At 44.7% G+C, this 22,140-nt stretch overlaps 1 protein-coding gene across 1 annotated transcript in view; it reads left to right on the forward strand.

Moving 5' to 3' along the window:
- The window catches only part of LOC141121933 (uncharacterized), a 34,637-nt gene extending 15,408 nt beyond the window's left edge, over positions 1-19,229 (forward strand). Inside the window, 7 exon segments of the mRNA XM_073611684.1 lie at positions 10,798-10,859; positions 12,081-12,201; positions 12,288-12,411; positions 12,528-12,625; positions 12,705-12,911; positions 13,031-13,172; positions 14,426-19,229. Of these exon segments, the coding sequence (XP_073467785.1) occupies positions 10,798-10,859; positions 12,081-12,201; positions 12,288-12,411; positions 12,528-12,625; positions 12,705-12,911; positions 13,031-13,172; positions 14,426-15,840 (2,169 nt within the window). The 3' untranslated portion in view covers positions 15,841-19,229.
- Positions 19,230-22,140: the final 2,911 nt, after the last annotated feature.

Consider the following 22,140-nt stretch of genomic DNA (forward strand, 5'->3'; position numbering starts at 1 on the left):
TGAGCCGTAAACTACGACTGACAACGAAGCGGACTCTGGAGCATGTCCAGAAATGAGGCCGGGCCCTGGGGCACGCCGTAACGAATCGGTGCATCGAAGATGCGACTGGATTCGAACCGGAGCGCGGTAAGTGCAGGTGTAACATTTTGTTGCCATGACAGAGGCGCGAATCGATCATGCCGCTATAGCGACTGACTGCGAATCGGACTCTGGAGCATGTACTGAAATGTAGCCAATACCTGGGGCACGCCAAGACGAATCGGTGCATTTCCATGCGACTGAATTCGTAATGGAGCGTGATACGTGGCATGATAACCATGACAGAGGTACGAATCGGTGAGTCGAAAGCGACTGATAATGACGTGACTCTGGAGCATGTACTGAAATGAGGCCGTGACTACTGGGGCACACCGGAGCGAATCGGTGCATCTTTAGATGCGACTGGATTCGAACCGGAGCGCGGTACGTGACTGAAATGAAAGAAATGATTCGAAATGGTTTGAAATGTTAGAAATGAATTTAGAAATGTTCAAAATGAGAAATGATTGATATCGACTGACGTGGTTCGATAAGGAATAGCGAACCGCTACGGCTGTTTGCTGACGCCTAGTAATAATTAGACATGCCTAAAACGAAGCGACGTCTATGTCGCTGTGCTTTTTTTCAGATAATGAGAAATGGTGACATGACGACAGTGTGAGTAATACACATGCGGTTACGTTTGTGAAATTTGCGAGTGATTCGTAATTCTGATATCACAGTTTAGTGACATGACATAAAAGTACGTAATAACAAAAATCCGAGGGGACCCTACCTGCGACAGCCCAGCCAGACGCGTGGTGCGAACGAATCGGTAAACGCGGACTTCAAAAACTCTCGGGCACGGAGATCACGAAATGCGGGAACTTGTGAGCCAAGTATTTGCGAACGCTGAAATCGGAATAGTCGGCCTAGTGACGTATATCGCGCACAGGAAACCGACAAGCACCACAGGTGAGTGGGCTGCTTAAATACCCCCCGGGCTCCTCCCATAAATTTTTTTTTTTTTCCCTCATATATATACATTTTTTCGTTTTCTTATTTTTATGTATTATTTATTATGATTATTTTTATAATCATTTTTTATTATCATTAGTATTTCTTATCACATCTTTTGCCCATTATTTTATTTTCAACCATTAGTATTATTTCATCATTCTGATCTTTATTTGCATTTCTATCAATATTCATTTCTATTAATATACATATCAAATACTGATTATTAGTATTATTATAATATATATATTTTTATATATTTTCACACACATTTTCTTTATCACGTTTTAATTTTAATTTTATGTTATACTGATTTTTATTACTCTCTTGCCTGGTGTACTTAATTCATCTCTTATATTTCTAATCTCCACTTGCTCCTCTCATTACTTCTTCTTTTGTTGATGCTGTCGCCTAGCAACCAACTCCAGAGCTCCCATATAAAGGGCACTCGCTCTATTAGCCCGCCAGATTTGCGGTAGCATTGAAACGTGTCACCTGACACGTCCATACGTCACCTCCGCTCTCTGGTTCCTGGTGCAGTTTGCGCCTCACGCTGGTTTCCATCTGGTTCCTGCTTCCTGCTTCCAGTCCTGGCTTTCAGTGTCCGATCAGATGCCGTCTCTTCTTGCGGACACCCGGATCCCACCATCTTCCGTATAGCTCAGCACCCACAGCGGAGACTTTCTACAACACAGACCGCCTGTACACTCTCTTCCCAGCACCGAGACCACCTAGTCTGGAGCCTGCACCATGAACCCCCACTAACATCCGAGACGACGTCCCTGGACTAGCAACATGTCCTTGTTTGCCTGTATTTCATCTTGTTCCTCTTGTTGTTGAGTAGCCATTTGGCTGTTGCTTTTATATATCTTAATAAAGCCTTTTATGATACTGCACTTAGATTGGCGCTTCTTGCCTTTTTCCCTATATTGTCTTTCAGAGTTGTTGCTTCCACTCTCAAGTAAGGCAGCCGCTGGTGCTATATCAGATTTACTTTTGAACTGCATAATCCCATTGATATTTTTGGTGTCATCTTTTGGACTCTTCTGGCATAGTATATATATACGCTCTGCATACCCATATCTATATGGTATATTCCAGCTATATACTGGCTTTTTGGACTTTTGAACATTTGGGACCTTTGTTTGTGTTATTTTACTTTTTCATGTTTGATTGAGTTCTTGTGCCATTTTTTCCTCTTTTCTTTACCCTTACAGACCACTTTTTGCTACAGGTAAGGCTGTAGCTACCCAGGATATCTCCTAAACCTGCACAGTTTAGGAGATATCCCCTGTATTTGCATGTGCCAACGTCATCGGCATGAGTGTGCCATTACCGACGTCATCGCGGCTCCAGCCAATCACAGCGCCGGAGCTGCGATCCCTGGGAGTGATGTTGCCGGCCGGTGCTGTTATGGGCACCGCAGCGAGGGCTTCAATCTCAGGTGAGTATTACATAATGAGCTAGTATGCTATGCATACTAGCTCATTATGTCTTTGTCTTGCAGGTGTTTTTTCTTTTTTTTCAAAGTGGGTTTACAACCACTTTAAGAGGAACCCTGCACCAAAAATAATGGCGTGGGGGGTCCCCCCCAAAATCCATACCAGGCCCTTCAGGTCTGGTATGGATTTTAAGGGGAACCTCACGCCAACATTTTAAAAAATAATAGCATGGCACCTGGCAGGGTGCAGGAAAAGGTGTGGAGGATGAGAGAGCGCCCCCACCTCCTGAACTCTACCAGGCCACATGCCGTCAACATGGGGAGGGTGCTTTGGGGTCTCCCCAAAGCACCTTGTCCCCATGTTGATGGGGACGAGGGCCTCATCCCCAAAACACTTGCCCGGTGGTTGTGGGAGTCTGTGGGTGGGAGGCTTATCGGAATCTGGAAGCCCCCTTTAACAAGGGGCCTCCAGATCCTGCCCCCTATGTGAATGGGTATCGGGTACATTGTACCCCACCCATTCTCTAAAAAGTAAAAACGACAAAAGACAGTTTTTGACAATTCCTTTATTAAAAAAAAAAGAATGTTACGCAATGTCCATCCGCTGATGGACCCGAAAAATAGAAAAAAAAATGCTCCGCCTCAATGGGAGGCATCCCGCCAACTGCTATCTTTTTGCGGTGACAGCTGTTATATAGCCAAGGGCGGTGCCACCCGGAGATGTAACTGGGTGACTTCGCCCCCTTCTGACATCAATTGATGTCAGAGGGGGGCGGGGTCACCCGTTTACATCACCAGGTGGCCCCGCCCTTGCCTATATAACAGCAGGAGACTTTCCTTTTTTTTTTCTCGGGACCGTCGCACGCCGTGATTGACGATGGATTTACATTGCGGGACATTTTTTTAAATTATTTTAATAAAGGAATTGTCAAAAACTGTCTCCTGTCATTTTACCTTTTTGACACTTTTTTTGGTGAATAGGTAGGGGTACAATGTACCCGATACCCATTCACATGGGGGGGCGGGATCTGGGGGCCCCCTTTAACAGGGCCCCCCTACAAGCAGACCCCCACAACCAAAGGCCAGAGTTGTGGGGATGAGGCCCTTGTCCCCATCAACATGGGGACAATGTGCTTTGACCCCAAAGCACCCTCCCCATGTTACGGGCATGTAGCCTGGTAGGGTTCAGGGAGGGGGTGCGCTCTTCCCCCCTTTTCCTTTGGCCTGCCAGGTTGCATGCTCAGATAAGGGTCTGGTATGGATTTTGGGGGGAACCCCCACACCATTTTTTTATTTTGGTGCGAGGTTCCCCATAAAATCCATACCAGACCTGAAGGGCCTGGTGTATGGATTTTGGGGGGACCCAACGTCATTTTCTTTTTTTTTAACATTTTGGCATGGAGTTCTCCTTAATATCCATACCAGACCCGAAGCATTATTAAAATCACTGCTCCTGAAAAAACGGGTGCTTTAAAAACTTTTTTTGCATTGATACATGTCTCCTGGGGCAGTACCCGGGTCCCCAAACACTTTTTATGGCAATAACTTGCATATAAGCTTTTAACATGAACACTTTTTTTGATTTTTCACGTTCGTGGCCCATAGACTTTAACGGTGTTTGCATGTTCGCACAAATTTTTGGTCTGTTCGCATGTTCTGATGTCAACTGAACCGGGGTGTTTGGCTCATCCCTAGTCCCTTATGATGATCTCCTTGTCCCTTATGACGATCTCCTCGTCTCTTATGACAATCTCCTCGTCTCTTATGACAATCTCCTTGTCCCTTATGATGATCTCCTCATCTCTTATGACAATCTCCTCGTCTCTTATGACAATCTCCTCGTCCCTTATGACAGTCTCCTCGTCCCTTATGACAATCTCCTCGTCTCTTATGACAATCTCCTCGTCTCTTATGACAATCTCCTCGTCCCTTATGACAATCTCCTCGTCCCTTATGACGATCTCCTCGTCCCTTATGACGATCTCCTCGTCCCTTATGACGGTCTCCTTGTCCCTTATGACGATCTCCTCGTCTCTTATGACAATCTCCTCGTCTCTTATGACAATCTCCTCGTCCCTTATGACAATCTCCTCGTCCCTTATGACAATCTCCTCGTCTCTTATGACAATCTCCTCGTCCCTTATGACAATCTCCTCGTCTCTTATGACAATCTCCTCGTCCCTTATGACAATCTCCTCGTCTCTTATGACAATCTCCTCGTCTCTTATGACAATCTCCTTGTCTCTTATGACAATCTCCTCGTCTCTTATGACATCTCCTTGTCTCTTATGACAATCTCCTCGTCCCTTATGACAATCTCCTCGTCTCTTATGACAATCTCCTCGTCCCTTATGACAATCTCCTCGTCCCTTATGACAATCTCCTCGTCCCTTATGACAATCTCCTCGTCTCTTATGATAATCTCCTTGTCCCTTATGACAATCTCCTTGTCCTGGTAAAATAAAAAATAATTTTAACCAAAACCGTATATAAATCTGAGGTGCTTTTAGGAATGTCTGGGGTTTTATAACTTGGGTGCTCAGTACAAGCGCATGACAAGTCACGCTCTGGTGTCCACTCTGTTAAAGGAAAAGTTAACCTTTTATAAAAATAATAATAAATACACATTTTCTGCAGGTAAATAAATCTTGTATATACTATTTTTTTTAGGAGCCTGGAAAGCACGGCAGCCATGATGTGCTCATGGCTGGTGCTATGTAGGACTCCGACAGACTGTCCGTGTAATCTGTCTGCCTGTACATTATACGGGAAGGCAGTTACAGTGACAGGAAGAACCAATCATCTTCCAGAGAGCTCAGCAGTGGCGTGGGAGTTCATTGAAAACTACAAGCCGACATCGGCAAAGGAAAGAACTCTGTGAATGAATGGCACGGCCGTGCTCTTTTCATAAAGTGACAGCCGGTACAGGGAACTTCTCCCCACACTGCTGTCACACAGAGGACTCGGGTCACTGAGCCGCTGCAAGAACATGTAACATCTTCCTGAAGGGGAATGTTTCCTTTAACCCGTTCACTGCCAGAGCTGTTTTTGTGATTTTTGCCCACATATAAAAAACTATTTTAGGCCTGAAGACTACATAAAACCCCCAAACATTCTATATTTTTTGAAAGAAGACACCCTAGAGAATAAAATAGTGGTAGTTAAAAATTTTTATGTCATACAATATTACCGCAAAAGTCCAAAAAAATGCTAATTTTCAGTAAAAAAAAAAAAACACACACTTGGTGTCACAGAGGAGGTCTGGTGATAGAATTATTGCTCTCATTCCAGTGTGTGTGGTGAATATGTAACGTGTATCGCAATCAATGTTTTTTCAGGTGTAGGTGCCCCAACATGTGCATTTATGTTTGTAAGTGTGTATATGGGGGTGGGAGGCATCAAAAATTTTTGGGGAGGGATTTAATGTGCTTGGGTGTAACTTTAATTTTGTACAATTAAAAAAAAATATATATTTTTTTTACTTATATATTTTTTTGTCCGCTATGTGATGATTTTTTGGTGACAGGTTCTCATTAATTAGATTAATAAATTAATAATTAATAATTAATTAATGGTGCTGTGGTACCATTGGTGGTACCAAGGGCTGTTTAGGGTCGGAAAAACCGAGCTTCTTAAATGTGTCTCCTGTAGGAGCAGAATTTAAGATTTCGCTTTGTGGAAGTGATACAATATCTGGCTCCTTTTATCTGGGGTGTTAAAGCCCCTGCAATTAAAGGATGCTAAAGTTATATGATCAAGTGATGGCATGGTGATATTGAGAGAGGAGGATACTCGAGCTCCCCACCGCTTCCGACACCGAATTGTTTGCGCACCAAAGACCTGCTCAACAGGGGGAGAACAGAAGTGGGTGAGGAAGGGGACAAGAGGGGGGTAGAATGAAGTAAAAGGTGTAGAGAAGATGAGATCAGAGGATGTGGGTGGAATCCATCCCCAGTGCACGATAGCATAATACATCAGAGGATTGGGCGATAGGATCCACCGCTGAAAACAAGTAGAAAAGGAGAGAGTACAGCCACTAGGTGGCAACATTAAACCAACAATGAAGTAAGATGACAATGCTAAAAAAAACCCATGCTAATAACAGTACAGTGCATAAATATGCACTATCGGTCCTAGGTGGGGGTAAACGTGGTAAGCACACGGAGTGCCTCCCTCTCCCGGGGTCAACGAGGTAAAAATGTAAATATTGAACTGGTATCAACAGTCACACATATCTTCAACCATGTGCTTTTGAGTACCAATACTGCATTGCACACCTGCATTTCTTCTACTTTGTTATGGAGGTACCCAGGGAAGCTTGCAGGAATCCCACGAACACGGGATATAATTGGCAGAACTAGGGGGGGTGAGGGGGGAGGGAACAGCCCCTATTTACGAGTAGGCCCAAGCCGAGCTCAGTGTGGAAGGAAAGCATTATATTTCTAAACATATATCTAGACAAAAGAAAATACAATGCCCCTAACTTTTACCACCCCACTCCCCCCATCTTTACTCCTGGGTAGGAACAGTTAGTGCAAGGCAATAAAAGCTGTGGTAAAAAGGAGAAAAACAAAACCTGGTATGATTGTACAGGGAAAATAACAGCATCAGTGTGCATATCAGGCAGGCAGTCCTGGACCAACAGTCCAGGAAACATGGCTGGAGGGCAATAGCCCTGTGCTGGAGCTGAGGAAACAAGCTCGGCTCCAGAGAAGTGGTTTTCAAAGTACTGGGATCTGGGAAATATCAATCATCAGGCGGTTTTTGGGAAGTAGATCTGGGGCTCTTCTGCTTGCCGGGCCCCTGCCTTTGGGTATTAAATGGGAGGCCAAGGGTGGTAGTTGGGAGAGGCCAATCTGGCAGTGAGACCTGTGGCAGGTCCAGGGTGCTCAGGAACCGTGGCAAATCTCCTAAAGTGCGGAAGAGGGCCGTCTTGCCTTCTTGATGAACCCGCAGTTGAAATGGGAACCTCCATTGGTATTTGATTTGTCTCTCCCGAAGGAGTGATGTAAGGGGTTTTAGAGAGCTTCTCATAGCCAAAGTTTGGCGGGAGAGGTCTGGGAGCAACATGACAGGAGTTTCATTCAGTCTGATGGAATCTTGCATGCTAGCGGCTCGTATGATGCTCTCTTTGATTTTGTAGAAATGGACCCTGCATAGGGTGTCACGGATGAAGGAGGAGTCAGGGTTCTGTGGACCCGAAGGTCTGTGCACTCTGTCCAGTTCGATGTGGGTGTCTTTGAGTTGTTGGAGTAACTGGTTAAAAATGACAGTTACAGCCCCTGCCAGGTCTTTGTGTTCAATTGTTTCTGCAATACCACGGATTCTAATATTGTTTCGTCTGTTATGGTTCTCAATGTCATCCTGGTGGTACATGAGCTGTTGTATTAAGACAGTATGAGAATTCAGGGTTTCTTCATGGGACTGCAAGGTGGTGCATATACCATCAGTAGTGCTCTCTTTATCCTCCATGCGGACCCCTAGGTCCCTCTTAAGCTCAGTGATCTCCTGTCTATATGTCATCTCCATGCGGGAGACATAATGCTCAAGGTGAGATTTGCTTGGTAGGGATCGCATGTATGTGTGGAGAGATCGCATCTGAGATTCTATGTCCCATCCATCCCTTGAGTTCAGGGATGCCTGAGAGTGGCTGTGGGGGCTGTGCAGTGAGGGCTCTAGATCAGCCAGAGAGGCAGAGCGGCCCCTGGAGCCTACCTGCATGGCGTTTATTGGCTCTGAGCGGGCCGAGGATGGAGGTGGGCTTGGGCTGCTCCTTGGCCTTTCCCTTGCCCATCGGTGCGGTTTGGGGATGATGTGGACCGTTGTGGAGGAGATATAGCCTCAGGGAGATCGTCAGGACCGGGAGCTGCCGCAATGCACCTCCTACAGCTCCATGCGCTAGGCCACGCCCCCAATGTGTTAGAACAATAATGTGTGGACACATATGGACCTCTCGTAATGCAATTTAATATGCACATAATCTTCTATTTACAGGAGGTTGGTATTAAACCTCCAAATGTTTAGTGCTGTTTGGCGGCTCTTTGTGCATGTATTGGTTATACCTTATTATATAACTGACTGCTAGTGATAAGAAAGTATTTATGTATTTATGTCTATTTCAGAGGTCTTCAAACTTTCTAAACAAAGGGCCAGTTTACTGTCCTTCAGACTTTAGACTGTGGCCATCATGAGTAGAAATTGAGAGCAATAGTGCCCCATTGTTGAGGTCATTGGGGGGAACTGTGCCCCATCATTGGTGTCATTGGGAGGAATAGTGCTCTATTTTTGGTTTCATTGGAAGGAACTGTGCCCCATCATTGGTGTTATTGGGAGGAATGGTCCCTCATCTTTGGTGTCATTGGAAGGAACCGTGCCCCATCTTTGGTGTCATTGGGAGGAATGACCCCCCATCATTGGTGTAATTGGGCCTCATTGTTGGCATTGTTCCAAATACGGACTTTATGATACTTACTACTGAGCTGGTCTTTTTGATACTGTATGAGGGAAATAAATTGCACTATGTAAGGCTTTTTGAGTTGTTGCCACATGAATATTTCATGTTTTTGATTGTTGTGCTTGTCTGTTTTGTTTGTGTATATAAAATCACAAAACCTTCAATAAATAACATTTGAAAAAAAATATGTGGATACATTCATATATAAAGTGCTAGGTGCTCAAAATAATATTCTCTGCAGATCTACTGCTTCCACTTTACACCTACTTCATTGATCTTATGGTGTTTATCAATAAATGAAGTAAACTGATCCATGTGCAAATTTATATACAACATAAAGTGCTTTGTGCTCAAGATGCTGTTCCCTGCAGATCCACTGCTTCCACTTTACACCTACTTCATACATCTTATAATATTTGCTGCTATATTAAGTAAAATAAAAATCTGTGCAAGTTCATGTAATCATACAATATTTTGTACTCAATATAGTGTTCTCTGCAAGTCCACTGCTTCCACTTTGCATCTACTTCAACAAACTTTGTTTGTTCAAAAAATCCCCCAATCAATGAAAAGTTGATAAGATGTAAAGTTCTCGGTGCTCCAAACTGTGCCAGCTGTAGTGTAGCCACGCCTTCTTCCACCTCTTACACATGTGATGGTGAGGGCGCCCCCTTAGTAGTGCTTCCCCACTCACCAGAGCAATATGACTCCCAGCTTTTCATCTACCAGAGTCACCAACATCCTTCACACTCTCCTCACCTCCGATGGCAAAGGAACTGGATCCTCCTCGCTCACTCCTGCAAGTCTGCTGAGCTTTCTGTCAGTCTCCCTCCTAGACTCCGCCTCCGACCGCTGTTCCAGCAGGAGCTCCGCCTCTTCATATACACTCAGAGCTCCGCCTCTTCATACACACTCAGAGCTCCGCCTCTTCATACACACTCAGAGCTCCGCCTCTTCATACACACTCAGAGCTCCGCCTCTTCATACACACTCAGAGCTCCGCCTCTTCATACACACTCAGAGCTCCGCCTCTTCATACACACTCAGAGCTCCTCCTCTTCATACACACTCAGAGCTCCGCCTCTTCATACACACTCAGAGCTCCGCCTCTTCATACACACTCAGAGCTCCGCCTCTTCATACACACTCAGAGCTCCGCCTCTTCATACACACTCAGAGCTCCGCCTCTTCATACACACTCAGAGCTCCTCCTCTTCATACACACTCAGAGCTCCGCCTCTTCATACACACTCAGAGCTCCGCCTCTTCATGCACACCCAGAGCTCCGCCTCTTCATACACACTCAGGGCTCCGCCTCTTCATACACACTCAGAGCTCCGCCTCTTCATGCACACCCAGAGCTCCGCCTCTTCATACACACTCAGGGCTCCGCCTCTTCATACATACTCAGAGCTCCGCCTCTTCATGCACACCCAGAGCTCCGCCTCTTCATACACACTCAGGGCTCCTCCTCTTCATACACACTCAGAGCTCCGCCTCTTCATACACACTCAGAGCTCCGCCTCTTAATACACACTCAGAGCTCCGCCTCTTCATACACACTCAGAGCTCCTCCTCTTCATACACACTCAGAGCTCCGCCTCTTCATACACACTCAGAGCTCCGCCTCTTCATACACACTCAGAGCTCCGCCTCTTCATACACACTCAGAGCTCCTCCTCTTCATACACACTCAGAGCTCCGCCTCTTCATACACACTCAGAGATGTGGCACTATTATAGGATACACTCACCGAATCTATTTCCGTGTTCACACTATGAGACATTTCTCGGGGCTGCAGTTCCTCTGAGCTCCACAAGGTGGTGATCTCACCTCTACCCAGACAGGAAGTCTCTATGGAATACAGACAGGAAGTTCCATTTGGAAGGACGTAGCGAGAAGACAATGCAGGAACTGGCAGCAGAGGAGGTAATAAGTAGATTAACCCCTTCAGGGGGATCAGTTGATGATTAATATATCTTCTTTCCAAATCTGGCCATACATGGTTCAGTTTTATCGTTCAGCCAGCGGGTTGAGAGGAAAAAACTGAAGTGATTCCCCCATCCACACATTGGAGGGGGATGGGGGAATCCTCCCCGCTGCACTATTGTATTCTGACAATGGGGGGCGCTCCTCCGCTCTCAGAATACACAGATCAGTGATGAAGCTATTGGCTGCAGCCGCTGATGGAGTGACTTTTATCCGGCAGTGACCACACATGGATGGAAATGTGACCGATCCCTGCTGAACCAGCTGAATTTCCATGTCTCTATGGTCACCATAAGTGACTTCCTCCCCTCCCCCTCATCTCCTTCATTATGTAAGTCATGCTGAGATCATCTCCCATTGGCTGAGCAATATTCTCATTTGTCTCTGAGCTCCTTCTTGCTATTCCTCGTCCTGCCTGTTGTTTCCTTGGATTGATTTTCTGTGTAGTGACCCCGGCTTCATCTCTTGGATGGGCTCGTCTGTTGCTTGTCCTGACCTTTATCCTGATTCCTGGATCTCCTCCTCATCTCTCCTCCATATCCTCTTACACAGCTTTTCTCCACACCTGCAGTGATCCTGGGGGGTGGAAACTTGGCACCAGCACTCAGCAAAATCCATCCTCACCATTAGGAGCTCTGGAGAAAATTGTCTGCTATTTACACTCCGTTCTTCCGCACATCACCTGATCACATGAGAGCTTACTTTCACAGATTCCTGACAGATTTCTGTATGGTAAAGGTCAAAGTTCACTCTTCAGTTTAGGAGAGGAAGGACGCACCCAGGAACAATGATTTGTTTGCACAGGAGCCTCATATAGAGGACCCCCAAATCTCCCCATCCAAATGTCCCTCCATCCAGAATCTATATGTCCTATGACATCACACTGACCTCACAGCTCCTCCTCCCAATGTCCCTCTATCTGGCTTTTTTTTCTGATGCTCTTAGGATGTGGGCGGACCTTTTGAATCCTCACTTGCAAAGTGGGACTGTTGGTCCTGCATTGTATGTAATGACATCAGAATACCTGCTACAAGCTTTTAACCTCCATAGTGCGGGGGTCCTGTGGGTGAATTATATCTCAGCCTGAAGTAGGGCTGAATAGGGAGCTGAAGAGAATTCTGGGAATATAATTTTATTTTACTATTTGTGTTCAAATCTAAGGTTTTCTTCCTGTGAAGTCTGGAGATCATATGACCATCACATTCCCTCCACCTCCCTCCCTGATAGAATAGAGAAATACAAAGAAGATTCTAGAAGTCACCAGAGAGATGATGGAGGAGAGGTGAGCGGTGCTGGGAATTCTGGGACATTATCCAGTAACAGACAAGGGATGTGTCTGGATGGTGACTGTATCATTGTGTGTGTCAGGTTCCTATAAGGTGTCAGGATGTCACTGTCTATTTCTCCATGGAGGAGTGGGAGTATTTAGAAGGACACAAGGATCTCTACAAGGACGTCATGATGGACAATCAGCCGCCCCTCACATCACCGGGTAAGAGGAGACTTTATTGTAAAGGAGAGAGCAGTACGGAGGCTCCACCTAGATCCCCCATCATCTGATAAACACATAGAAACAATGTATTCAGTCAGTGTGTGTGTTTCCTACAGATGGATCCAGTAATGGGAACCCACCAGAGAGATGTCCCCGTCCTCTGTATTCCTGGGATTCCACACAGGAAGGTCACACCATCCCTCACCATCATCAGGTAGATGATTGACAATTATTGGTAGTTCTGATTTATACACAGCATGATTGTTACAATGAATGTTTTATTATATATCCAGAGTGGAAACCTCGGGGATGATAATATTGATGTTAAAGAAGAGTATAAAGAGGAGGATGAGGAGTATGGAGTGATGGACGAGTTATCAGAAGGACACAAGGATATGATGGAGCCACCTAATACCAGGAACCCACCAGAGAAATGTCCCCGTCCTCTGTATTCCCGGGATTCCACACAGGAAGATCACACCATCCCTCACTGTTACAAGGTTGGTGGGATGGATCATCTAGAACATTGACTCCTAGAGATGATGTGTGGATTTTAGTGATGTGATGTCACAATAATAAATCTTATGGTTTATGGATGATTTTCATTTTCTTGATTTAGAGTGGAGATCCAATCGATATAGAATTTGAGGTTAAAGCAGAAGAAGAAGAGGTGTATGTGAGGGATGATCAGCAGTCTATGGAGGAGGATGGAATAACGGGGACATTTATAGAGGAGGACACTCCTACAGAGATCAGCACAGGTGGGTCATTAACACTAAATACATTCCTCCACCCATACTGCTCACTGATTGGTCCTGAGTAGGGCAAGGACTGGGTGGTATCAGCCTGTAATCCCCTGGTCACTTTCCTGAGCTGTGTTCCCCGTCCTGTATTCCTGTATTTCTCTCCGATAATCTTCCTTCTCTGTGCTGCAGACACAATTTATGTATCTAGACTGGATTTATGGAGATTCTGGGGTTCAGCTGACAGAAAAATTTTGATATTCATTATACATGTTGCTCTACCTAGGCACCTTGGGCATGTGCTTTGGGTCTGCTGCCTCATGCCCTGGTCTAGCATGATCTCTAACAGAGCAATTCTCCCAGGGTTACTTTTTCTGTTATTTGCTGGCTGTGGCGGGTGGAGGGATATGTCTGTATAGTCTCAGACCCAAGTCACTGAATGCAGTCTCAGGAGATGGGAGGCAGCAGTGTGGGACCTCTGCAACTTGTCTCATGTAAACATTTAAGCTTCCACTGATTATTGAATACCAATATTATGAGTCCTGACCCTTACACTGTATAATTTATATTGTACATTACATACTCCTGACCCCTGCACTATATTCTTTATATTGTACATTACATCATTCTGATACTATATAGTCCTATCTGTTGTATCTTATACAGTATGTTGTACATTACATAGTCCTGACTTCTGCTCTCTCCCTTCTCCTCACTGCTATATATAAACATAATATTTGTTCTCTTTTGTTGCACCCATTTTCTACCAGCTGGACATTTTCTGATGATTTGATTGGAGCACAGACTTTTACATGTTGATAATAATGTGATAACATCCTCAAACTTTGGAACCTTAAACAGAAAGTGATAATGAGGGATATGTCAATAACCCAATGATGGTGGTCTTCAGGATCAGTCCAGTCTTCATCATGGTTGTTCTCCCCCCATCCTCACTCTCTGACCTCTGGTGGGGCTCAGCCCCGCTGTTATTCATGACTAAATCATGGACTAAATAAGGAAGTGCAGGACTTCTTGTGTTGGGAAGATGGCAATGAGTGATAGAGGGGGTGGGGACACTCGTCCTATAATCCCCTCATCACTGTCACTCCTATAAAAGACAGTTCTCGTTGTTTCCTCACTCTCTGACTAAGGTCCATGAATAAAGAAATGAACTGGTAGAAGATCAGAGGACCCATTTACTAGTTACCTTGAGGGGGGAATTGTAAGATCTGCTCATGTCTAGTAATAATTTTTTTTTATCTCTATTTTAGTAGATGGATGGGAGATGAGGAAAACCTCAGAGGATTGTCTCACTTTGTCTCCAGACTGTAAAGTAGAAGATGAGGACATCACACAGTATAGTCCAGGAGAAAACCCGACTACCTCAAATGTCCATCCGGCACCACACAGTGTAGATGGACCATCGTATTCCTCTTATCCTGAGGAACTTCAGACTGTGGGGGACGGTGCCGTCCTTCCAACAGATAAGAGCCTTTCCTGTACTGAGTGCGGGAAGTGTTTCCAATTTAAATCCCAACTTAATGTGCACAAAAGATCTCACACAGGTGAGAAGCCACATTCCTGTCCTGAGTGCGGGAAATGTTTTTCACGGAAGTCCAATCTTTACACACATCAGAGATCTCACACAGGGGAGAAGCCGTATTCCTGTCCTGAGTGTGGGAAATGTTTTTCAGTGAAGTCGCATCTTTCCACACATCAGAGATCTCATACGGGGGAGAAGCCGTATTCCTGTCCGGAGTGTGGGAAATGTTTTTCACAGAAGGCCAATCTTTACAAACATCAGAGATCTCACACAGGGGCAAAGCCGTATTCCTGTACTGAGTGCGGAAAATGTTTTTCACGGAAGTACCATCTTTGCAGACATGAGAGATCTCACACAGGGGAGAAACCGTATTCCTGTCCTGAGTGTGGGAATTTTTTTTCACAGAAGTCCCTTCTTTTCACACATCAGAGATCTCACACAGGGCAGAAGCCATATTCTTGCACTGAGTGCGGGAAATGTTTTCCAGTGAAGTCCAAACTTTCCATGCATCAGAGATGTCACACAGGGGAGAAGCCGTATTCCTGTCCTGAGTGCAAAAAATGTTTTTCACGGAAGTCCCATCTTTGCAGACATCAGAGATCTCACACAGGGGAGAAGCCGTATTCCTGTCCTGAGTGTGGGAAATGTTTTTCAAGGGAGTCCTATCTTTACACACACCAAAGATTGCACACGGGGGAAAAGCTGTATTCCTGTGCTGAGTGCGGGAAATGTTTTTCGCAGAAGGCCAATCTTTACACACATCAGAGATCTCACACAGGGGAGAAGCCTTATTCCTGTACTGAGTGCAGCAAATCTTTTTCACGAAAGTTCCTTCTTTTCAGACATCAGAGATCTCACACAGGGCAGAAGCCGTATTCCTGTCCTGAGTGTGGGAAATGTTTTTCAGTGAAGTCCAATCTTTACATACATCAGAGATCTCACACGGGGGAGAAGCCGTATTCCTGTCCTGAGTGTGGGAAATGTTTTTCACGGAAGTACCATCTTTACACACATCAAAGATTGCACACTGGGGAAAAGCTGTATTCCTGTCCTGAGTACGGAAAATGTTTCTCAGATAAGTCCAGTCTTAACAGACATCAGGGTTCTCACACGGGGGAAAAGCCACTTTCCTGTCCTGAGTGAGGAAATTGTTCCTCACTGAAGTCCTGTCTTCCTGTACATCAGGGATCCCACACAACACTCGAGGTGTATTAGTGCCTTGAATGTGGGAAATGTCTTCTATATGAATGTTGTTGGACATCACAGCTCTCATGTGGGGAAGAAGCACACCCTGATATACACCTCAGATATACTTCATGGCTGATCTTCATCATGTAAAAAACAGTTCCAGGGGTGTGGATATTTTTAAAAAAAATGACTTGTCCAAGGGACTAAATCGGGGTCCCAATCTCCTCGTCCTTTATGACAATTTATATGTCCCTTATGACAATCTCCTTGTCTCTTATGACAATCTCCTTGTTCCTCATCCACCAGAGAGCTCAGCAGCAGTGTGGGAGTTTATTGAAAACTACAAGCCGACATCGGCAAAGGACAGAACTCTGTGAATGAATGGCACGGTCGCACTCTTTTCATAAAGTGACAGCCGGTATGGGGAACTTCTCCCCATACTGCTGTCACACAGAAGACTCGGAGAGCTGAGCCGCTGCAGGAACATGTAACATCTTCCCGAAGGTGAACTTATCATTTAAAGAGGAGGTCCACTTAAACAAAAAATATTAAAAGCCAGCAGCTACAAATACTGCAGCTGCTGACTTTTAATAAATGGATACTTACCTGTCCCAGGGTCCAGCGATGTCGGCAGCTGAAGCTGATTGATTGCTCGTTTCTCGGCTGCCCCCACCGCCATCCTCGGTCAGGGAATCAGGAAGTGAAGCGTTGTGGCTTCACTGCCCGGTTCCCTACTGCGCATGCGCAAGTCGCGCTGCGCATCTACACTGGTCCCCGTTGTGTTGTGGGTACTGTGTATTTCCCAGAACACAACGGGGGTGGGCGGGCATTTGCAGCTAGCTGCGGCTAGCTATTCCCGGAAGTGGGAGCAGATACCTGTATTATACAGGTATCTGCACCCCCCTCCCCCCCTGAAAGGTGCCAATTGAAGCACCGGAGGGGGGGAGGAATCTGATGAGCGGAAGTTCCACTTTAGGGTGGAACTCCGCTTTAACCCTTTCACTGCCAGAGCTGGTTTTGCGTTTTTTTGCACACATGTTTAAAAAAATCGTTTTAGGCCTGAAGCTTATATAAAACCCCCAAAATATGATATATTTTCTGAAAGCAGAAAACACTAGAGAAAAAAATAGTGGTAGTTCTAATTTTTTATGTCTCGCGATATTACCGCAAAAGTCTAGGAAACGCAAAATTTCTGTAAAAATATACATTAAGTTGATTTTAGGGGGCACAGAAACACAATAAATTACCCAATTTTGATTTGAATGCAGCAAAGTGAACAAACAAAAGAAAAACCTTCATCAAATGATTACAATAACTTTAAATCACCTTTGGCTTAACAAAAACAGCATTATTTCTAAATGGTACTCTAATAACACAAACATTCTTTGATTTCAGCAATATGTGTAGATAGAATTCGACTGGAGTTCAATGTAAAATTTGATTTGAATTTCAGTCCGAATTTCATTCAATATTCAGAGCATTCAGTAAAATTTGTTTATATTGTAATTTGGGTATTCGGATATATCCGAATCTCCGAATAACAAAAAATTTGTCCAAATATTAATTCAGAACAAAATGAATCTACCCTATATTTTCTGTAGGCAATGCTTTAAAAGCCCTCTATAGGTCATCAGTGTTACGGAGGAGGTCTGGTGTAGAATTATTGCTCCCATTCCGGTGTGCGCAGTGATATGTAACACAGTCAACATTTTCAGGCATCCCAACGTGTGAGTTTATGTTTGTATATGTGGGGGTGGGGCCTTATTTTTTGGGGGGAGATTTATGTGCCTGGGTTTAACTTTAATTTTATACAATTAAAAAACTTTTTTTTTCATTACATGGGGATAAAAAGTCCTCTATGTGATGGTTTTTTGGTGACAGGTTCTCATTAATGAGACATCCAGAGTCTAAATGTCTCCCCTGTGCTCCAGTTACATTCTTTCCCAGCCTTGATGGCCGGGGAAATTGTTAATGGGGATCCGGAAGGGACATCATACACGTCACTTTCACACGTCACTCCCTCCCCTCTACCCGACATCACCCGCTATGCTGGTCTTTCATTCGACAGACATCAGGGCTCAGATTAAAGACATCTTGACATTCCCTTCTCCCCAATTCATTTTCTCCTGCATATCCCTCCCATACCAATTAGTCAGTGTAAAAGGAGCATGCTGCCCCACTTGCTGAATGCAGCCAAGCGGTTGCTCACAATCTATTGAAAGCGAGCACAAATTCCTAGTCAGGAGGAATGGGAGCGTAAGGTGAATGAGATCAGGGAGGCTGAGGATTGGATTGCGACTTGTAAAGCTACCCGGGATCATTTTGCCAGCATTTGGTCATGATGGCTGGACCACATTCGTGTTTCAGACCAAGTATCCTCTAGTCTAGACTTGACACTGCTGCAACTGGCGGAACTATCTCTCAGACAGCGTATTCAACCCCAGCGGTAGTGGGACTAGACTTACTCTCTGTAACGGCTGTGACTTTGATTATCTACTCCCCTTGCTCTGGAGGACATCTTCTATATTCGGTGGTGGGGGGCTTGGCGTGGACGATGACATCTTTTGCCAGACTTTAGGTATGATCCTAACTCTTCCCCCTCTTTTCCTTCGTCCTAATTCTTTTCTCTCTTTGAATCTTTTACTATGTTGAAACTTGGTTTATATGTTTTCTTTGGTATGTTTTAACCAGACAAGTGGTATCAATGTCTTGCCACTATAGGAGAGGCCATTTATCATGGGGATGGCACCATATTTCTTCCCCTTGGTGTTCCATGTGTGCCTCGATGTGGTCCTGGCCTGGGTGTTGTGTAGGGGGAGGCTAGCTGGAAGCGACCGTTGCCCCCCTACCCTGACGTATGGCCCAGGGGGAATCATCTCACAGCCAATTTAGCTCTTTCACTGGCCTAGACTAGTCTAGGACTGGTAAAATGTCCTGTTGCTGAGAAGTTTATCCATACTAGTTGGTGATAACATTGCAGAAGTCACCCCGAGCGTTTAAAGGGATGAACATCTGAGCTATGTATGATGTATAACCGCTTAATTTTCTGTATTTCCTTTGTGTTCTGTTTCTTTTTGCTAAGTATATAAAATTTACATGTCAACCTTAAAATGATGTTATAGAAATTCAGAAAATTATGTTTGTTATGACATGTGAGTCTGTTTTAAATAAAGATTATACAAAATTTTTTTTTAAAAATTGCCTGCCCGGCACCCAGAATTGCATTTCCCGTTCCATAGAAATTGTTCATCCCTGAGTTCATAAGGGAGGGGATCAGAGTTCACCAAAGACACCGTGTTGGCCATTGATAGCAGTAGAATAATAAAAATGGAGTCATTAACCTTTCATTGGGTGAGTACATTTTGTGGTGTAAGATTTCACAAACACTTAAACACAAAAGGTTTATTAAAAAAAAAATGAAAAAAGAACCTTGTATGTTGGACCTTATTGGTACAAAAAAGGACAGCACAATAATGACGTAAAATATAAATCTTTATCACAAATATTTAAATGTCCAACAGGATGGTGATGCGACCCAGTGCACATCCTGCTCTGTGTATGCATTCCTTGATGAGCCAATCGAGGGCACATACTGTTGTGTGAGATGTGAGCGAGTTGTTTCTCTGGAAGCCCATATCCTGGATCTAGAAAACAAGGTGGCAAAACTGCAAGCATCAACAACCTGAGAAGGAGCTTGGACATTACCCAGCAGGTGCTGCAGTATAGAGGTGGGTGGAGAAATGGAGGATCAGGAGCCAGAGGTAGGTAGCTGGGTGACAGGTAGAAGGAGGAGTAGAGGGAAGAGCGCTAGGGAGGCCAGTCCTGAGTTGGTACACCCCAACAAATATGCCAAGTTGCGTGATGTTGGGGATATCAGCTCAGGGGTGGCATTGCTGGAGCAGCCTCCATCCCCTAGCTGCCAGTAAGAAGGGGGCAAGGTTAGACAGGTACTGGTAGTAGGGAACTCAATTATTAGAAAGACAGAGAGGGCAATCTGTCACACAGACTGTTTTCGCCAAACTGTATGTTGTTTACCAGGTGCACAGGTTAGGCACATCATGGATCAAATGGACAGATTATTGAGCGAGGCTGGGGAGGACCCAGCTGTCTTGGTACACGTTGGTACCAATGACAAAGTGAGAGGAAGGTGGTGAGTCCTAAAAAATTATTTCAGGGACTTAGGGAATAGATTGAAGAGAAGGACCTCCAAGGTGGTTTTCTCAGAAATACTACCTGTGCCTCGAGCCACACCAGACAGGCAGCAGGAGCTTAGGGAACTGGGCAAATAGCTGAGGAACTGGTGTAGGAAGGAGGGATTGGGGTATCTGGAGAACTGAGCTGGTTAAAGTTGGAGGGGCTTTTAAACTAGGTGTTGGGGGGGAGGGTTTAGAAGAAGAGAGAGCCTGCATTGAGCGAAGGACAAAGGGTAATGGTGGAAGCACTAGTGATATTATACCCATAACATCGAATCCCATAGTGAATCTGTGAACAGATCAAAATCGCAGCCTCAGAAAACCTAAGGAGAAAATAATATGTACCCGTACAAAACTAAGGAACATGTTCACGAATGCCAGGAGCCTAGCTAACAAAATGGAGGAACTAGAGCTGCTGTTCCACGAGGAAGATGGGGATTTTGTGGGAATAACAGAAACTTGGCTTAACAGCTCGCATGACTGGCTGGCAAATATCCAGGGGTATTCTTTGTATTGGAGTGACAGGGAAGGTAGAAGAGGGGGAGGCAAGAAGCAACTGGGAAATTACTAGTGGGGGTATGTTACAGGCCTCCCAACCTGAAGGAAGAGGAGGAGTTGGATCTCCTTTCATAGAAATAGCATCAAGGCAGGAAAATGTCATCATAATGGGGGGACTTCAACTATCCCAATATTGACTGGGCAGCAGGGATAGCTCACTCAATAAAGGCCTGTCATTTCTTAAATGTCCTACAGGATAACTTCCTGTCCCAATTGGTGGATTCCCCGACTACAAATGATGCATTACTAGATCTATTAATTACAAGTGACTGAGATCTAATCACAGATATGGAAATACTGGACAACTTGGGATCTAGCGATCACAGGATGATCACTTTCAGCATAAATCATAGGAAAAGGAGGTAAGAGGGTAATACACGAACACTAAATTCCAGATGAGCCCATTTTTCAAAACTGCGCTTAATAAAGCAAGATATTAAATGGGACCTAATCTTAGATACATTAAAAACAGAAGAAAATGGGAGTGTTTTAGGAACATATTAAATAAAATGTCATTTAGTGCATTCCAATGGGTAATAAATATAGAAGAGTGAAGGTTAAACCTGGGTGGCTAAACATTAACATAAAAAGTCTCATTAAAAGAGTAGTATGGGTTTTTTTTTCCAGATTTATACTTACCTAGGTCGATGCAGCATCGGTCTGATGCTGGATCTGTCCCCCCGGTGCCTCTACACTGAGAACTGAGTGATCAAACATCACCAATCGCTCGGTTCTCACAGCTGCCAGAGCAGAGAGCTGTCATTCACAGCTCTCTGCTCTGCCCTCTCTTTGCTCACTGGAGTGCTGAGCTGTGGAGGGGGCAGCCAGCTCAGGCTCTCAGCAGCTCGCTGAAAGGCAGAGCCGGGTGTCAGTCCAGGCACCTGGTGGATTTCGACTTCCATTGTTGTGAAGACACGGAGCCTGGACCACCTTCTGTGATGTCAGCAGAGAGCAGACTTCAGCCCACTCTCTGCTGAAACAGGGTCACAGGAGTGCCAAATGAATTGCACTCCTGTGATCCATTAAAGACAAAAAATGTCTTTTAAAAAATATAAAGCAGATGGTTCACTGTCAGCATTCCAACACTACAAGGAATGCAACAAGAAGTGTAAGAACGCAATCAGGGTGGCTAAGATAAAGCATGAGAGACACATAGCGGGGAAGAGTAAAAACAAAATTCCAAGAAATTCTTTAAATGTATAAACAGTAAAAAAAGTGAGGTCAGAGCACATTGGCCCCATAAAGGAGGATGAGGAGAACTTGGTTACAGATGACAAAAAGAAGGCAACTGTACTAAATGCTTTCTTTGCCTTTTACACAGGAAAATGATGGGTATAACAACCACGACTGTATTGTTAGTGACATGCCATGGGATGTAACCTTGTGGCTTAACCTTGTGGCTTACAGAATTCAGTGTCCAGAAAAGACTAGAAAAACGTAACACAAACAAATCACCAGGACCTGACGGCTTGCACTTCCTCAAGGGACTCAATCAGGTTATAGC

This window comes from Aquarana catesbeiana, unplaced genomic scaffold (assembly GCF_042186555.1).
Source record: "Aquarana catesbeiana isolate 2022-GZ unplaced genomic scaffold, ASM4218655v1 unanchor235, whole genome shotgun sequence".
Taxonomy (NCBI): domain Eukaryota; kingdom Metazoa; phylum Chordata; class Amphibia; order Anura; family Ranidae; genus Aquarana; species Aquarana catesbeiana.